The sequence below is a fragment of the Hylaeus anthracinus genome, unplaced genomic scaffold (assembly GCF_026225885.1).
Source record: "Hylaeus anthracinus isolate JK02 unplaced genomic scaffold, UHH_iyHylAnth1.0_haploid 2, whole genome shotgun sequence".
NCBI lineage: Eukaryota > Metazoa > Arthropoda > Insecta > Hymenoptera > Colletidae > Hylaeus > Hylaeus anthracinus.
In genome coordinates, this window is record NW_026534838.1 from 3,577,520 (window position 1) to 3,582,071 (window position 4,552).

At 34.8% G+C, this 4,552-nt stretch overlaps 2 protein-coding genes across 4 annotated transcripts in view; one reads left to right on the plus strand and one right to left on the minus strand.

Annotated features, from left to right (window-relative positions):
• The window catches only part of LOC128893016 (uncharacterized), a 14,059-nt gene extending 11,944 nt beyond the window's left edge, over positions 1-2,115 (minus strand). For 2 of the 3 annotated variants that reach the window (XM_054153717.1, XM_054153715.1), the window contains exons 1-2: positions 1,618-2,115; positions 953-1,030 (exon numbers count right to left, since the gene is read on the minus strand). In XM_054153717.1, the coding sequence (XP_054009692.1) occupies positions 953-1,030; positions 1,618-1,632 (93 nt within the window). In that variant the 5' untranslated portion in view covers positions 1,633-2,115. The remainder of the gene's footprint in view (positions 1-952; positions 1,031-1,617) is intronic. The other variant, XM_054153716.1, reaches the window with a different exon arrangement.
• A 180-nt stretch (positions 2,116-2,295) lies between these two features.
• Positions 2,296-4,226, plus strand: LOC128893028 (leucine-rich repeat-containing G-protein coupled receptor 4-like). The gene is made up of 2 exons (XM_054153751.1): positions 2,296-2,584; positions 2,686-4,226. The coding sequence occupies exon 2, from the start codon at positions 2,697-2,699 to the stop codon at positions 4,014-4,016; it is 1,320 nt and encodes a 439-aa protein (XP_054009726.1). The 5' UTR covers positions 2,296-2,584; positions 2,686-2,696; the 3' UTR covers positions 4,017-4,226.
• The last annotated feature ends 326 nt before the right edge of the window (positions 4,227-4,552 follow it).

Consider the following 4,552-nt stretch of genomic DNA (forward strand, 5'->3'; position numbering starts at 1 on the left):
GCGGCCGCTCCAACGGTCTACGCGCGCTCTGATTGGTCGGGGTTTTCGCTTAATATCTCCTTAACGAAGCCCCATCCGACATTTTTGCAAAGGAAATTGTTGTTCAGAATCGTCTCAGCTACCCCCCATTTCCGGCTCCTCCCCGACTTTTGGGACACCCTGTACAATCAGTGTGAGAAGTATTCGTACAGCGAACAGTTTAAAATAAAATGAATAGGAAAAGAAAGAAGAGGCTAACATTAAACGTTAATTTAAAACTTTAATTTACGCAAATTCTCTATTTTAAAAATGCGTAGGAATATGTCGGATCAATTATTTCTTCCCCTAAAATTTATTATTAATAAATAGAAGAGGTATTATTACGAATTGGTTTCTGTACGAATATTTATTACTAGACTGCGGATCTTTATGCAAAATAAAATATTCGCGAACGTGCCGACAAAAATTGAACCTATATAGAATTATATATTTTTTATTTATTTTATATATTATTTATTTATTTTATTCTGCGAACATTATAACATGAACTTTACTTTCAATCGTTTTTATATTCCTGCATGCTGTTTGCATTTTCTAGATTCTTGCACATTCAAATTTCCTATAAATTCATAAAGATCCGCAGTCTATATATATATATATATATATATACCAAATATATACTATAGTATATACTATATATATATATATAGTATAGTCTATATAGTATAGTCTATATAGTATAGTCTATATAGTATAGTATATATATATATATCACGCTCACTGTAAATTGTAAAATGTGATTGAATTCGAAACGAGATTCAAACACGTACTTTTGTAAATTCTCTATTGCATTCGATTGCCAGCGTAACGAGTGCGAAAGTACGATGCTGATTGTTAATCGGTTAAATACCTATATTTACAGCCTCGTTATTCGTGAGATAATTATCACTTTAGAATTTGAGAAATAATTTACCTTTTCGTTGGTCTGGTTTCCATGAGAATCGGATTCGAAGGTCGCTGTTACGGTTGCTATCCATACAGCCGCGGCCACCTACGCAAAAGTTTGTGCAACAAAATATAAAAGGATTCTCGCCTAAAGTTTGCATTAGCATCTACATAAAATAAAACAATTATAAAAATTAAACTAATAATAATAAATTAATTTAACAAGAAGGCGTAATAATTTGCAAGGAAGAAAGTGCAAGGGTCTGTAAGATTGTTAATCGATATCAAAGTTTGAAATGTAGAAAAATCAGAAAGTAATTAATAATTGGTTGTTTGATTACAAAACCGTGCAGTATTTTTCTTTTGCAATCTCGTTGTATTAGGTTGTCCGAAAACTTCTCTTTCGCGTGTTGCATTCAATTATTTTTTGAGGCAGTGTTTATATAAATAAATCTAATCATTTCTTGGACATTGTTGCTGTAAGAGTAACGAAGCGAAATGAATCGTACACAATTCAGTAATGTATCATAGAACATAAAATATTGTCAATTATTTATTTTTTACATTACATATTTACATTAATTATTAATAAAACGAAAGAAACTTTCGGGACAACCTACATTCGAAAATTACATTCGAAATGTTTGAATACACATTATAAAGAAACAATAAAGAAAGAAGAAACACACTTACAAGGTGAAGTTTCATGTCTCTGGGGTTAGAAAAGTCGTTCCTCCGCTTGTGCACTACCCAGCCTTCCAGGATGTACTTCTTTATTCAGTTGCGTAGCTGCCAATCCTCTAGAACCTCGGTCCGATGCACGCTCTCCGGAAAGAAACAGTGTACTACTTCGTCCCGATGCGATACACTTGACTTAACTGGTAGCTCCAGTTATCCCCACGCATCAAAGGAGTCAGAAGAGAGCTGAGATCGCCTTTAAAGCAAGGGTTGAAAAGGTTCCAAAAATAACTGTGTCAAACAGTAACGAAAACACTTACGAGAACCGAAAAGATGATACAACAGTCATAGATCGAAACGATTCCAGTCGATATATCTCACGGTTCCTTTCGTTAAAAAGGTTTTCATCGAGCAAACATAATTAGTAGCTCTAAATCCAACAATATAGCTTTTCAAGACACTCGAATCAAGAACGTTTTCATTTCCGCATAATCCGATTCTTTCACTCGAGATGAGATTAGATATCAAACGGTGTAACATTAAAATGAAAAGATAATTCCACTCGATGGTGTAAACAAAATTGAATCAGAGTAACTCCGATGACGCGTGCAAATAACTGCATTTACTAAGTAGATATCGACGTTTATGATACGGCACGATGGTTTGCAACTTTTTCCTTATCCAATCAGAAGACACAGCCTATATCGATAGCTGTTCTCGTATCTAACGATACTGTTTTAGAATTTTTTAAAAAATCGAGGCGTTATCGACGTCGCAAAAACCTTCAAGTCAAGTTGTTTACCCAGATGGAGTGTCTGTCTCATTTGAGACACCTTATCATATATATTATATATAAGCGAACGCAGAAAGAGAAGCAGTTGTTGGTGTAGTAGCAAGAGAGGTCAAAACTTGGAAGCCAATTCTGGAAAGTGTCGACAGTCAGGCAGTTAGGCTTTCGATCGACTGAAACAAAGAGAAGAAGGTATTTTCTCAAAATTTCCTTACGATTCCCAAGTCCTCGGTCTGCTTTCTCTGTTTTGTCAAAGTTTTATTTGAAATATCTACTTTTGTTCTGTCTCCAAGGAACTAGAACGATGAATTTGCTGTTTACCATCTTGGCGGCATCCATTGTCCCGCTGTTATCTGCGACAAGCGTTCGCATTAGATCCACGGAATCTTGGATTCACGGAGATCATTGCAACAACGACATTTTATCGTTGCGTTTGTCTACCTCCACGATTCCAAGAAACTTCATTGCCTCTCCAAGTGTAAGATGCGTAAATATATCCAACAATAGATTGGACAGCATTGAAGAAGGAGCTTTCGATCAACTGCCAAATTTAGAGTATTTGAATCTCCAAAGACATAGAATTCGCCCGAGGAACCTAATGTCATTCGGCAATCTTACAAATATCAAGAAGTTGATTCTCAGTGATAGCGAGTACTACTATGCAGAGACAATTGATGTGCGTGGCGTCTATCCACAGTTGCAGTATTTGGATTTGAGAAACACTCGCGGTTCTAGTATAGAAAGTTCTGAGGAAAATCCATTCCCAGAGTTGAAGTATCTTGATTACTCGCAAAATTCAATTAGGGAGATTAATGTCATAAACTTGAATATACATGAAAAATTGACCTATCTTTCCCTTGCTATGAATGATATTCAACAACTGTTGCTAATCAAATTCTCCAATTTGTCCTTTTTAAATTTAGACAATAATTCAATCATTGAAATAGGGTCGAGTTACAATGGGGTAGACCTAACAGGCTTGACAAAATTAAATTATCTCTCAGTAGCGAATAACAGAATTAGAGTCATATATAGAGGTGCGTTTAGAGACACCGTGAACCTTCGATATTTGAATATTTCCATGACCACGTTATCAACCCTTGACGCAGAGACATTGTATGACTTGAAATCTTTGGAAGTTTTAATACTAGATCATAACAACTTTAGTGCAGTTCCTATAATGCCGACACCCATGAATTTAACTACGCTCTCTATGAAATATAACAACGTGATGAACATAACAAACAACTCCACCAATTTGCCATACTTGAAGACATTGTTTTTAAGCAACAACAACATTATCAACATTTTCCCACATACGTTTGAATCGTACGAAGTATTAGAGGAGCTGTATCTCGACGGTAATCAAATAACTTCTTTGCCACAGGGTTGGTGCGATTCTATGAAGATGCTTCGGCTCTTGGACTTGTCTAGAAACGAGTTCACGGTGCTGGAATCAATATTCAACTCGTACGTTCCTTCTTTGCAATTCATTTACATCGAAGACAATCCTCTCGAGTATATTGACACCAGTACTATCGAAATAATTCCTAAAAATGTAACAATTTACTTTAAGCATTCTGTAAATAGGTCCATTCGTTTAACGAAACAAAACAAGCTTTAGTTTCAAAGGTTTTATTTAAAAGTTTCATCTTTATACAGCTGTAATGATAGTGACAAATTTCATCTCCTGCTACACAGCAACATCCCATGAACCATCTTTGATACGATCATAATTCCCATTAGTATACCTTTCATTGCTAAGTATGATTTTATATTTAAACTTATTTGCTGCTTATGTATAAATTTATTTACATCAGAAATAAATCAAGTCGAATTTCGTAATAAATCATCGGTCTTTAAATATATAGTACCTAGTATTGTATTAATATGCTTTTTTAAAACAATGATGTCACATACAGTTTCGTGGCCATTTTTTTTTTCATTAATTCCCCTTCATTATCTGTGACATTTCCCTTTACTTTCCCGTCATTTCCTTGCACATTTCTCTTCAATTTCCCTTCATTTCTGTGACATTTCCTGGTACATTTCCCTATAATTTCCCTTCATTTCCTTACACATTTCCCTTTAACTCCTCCCCATTTCCTGGTATATTTCCCTTTAATTTTCCTCCATTACCATACATATTTTCCTTTAATA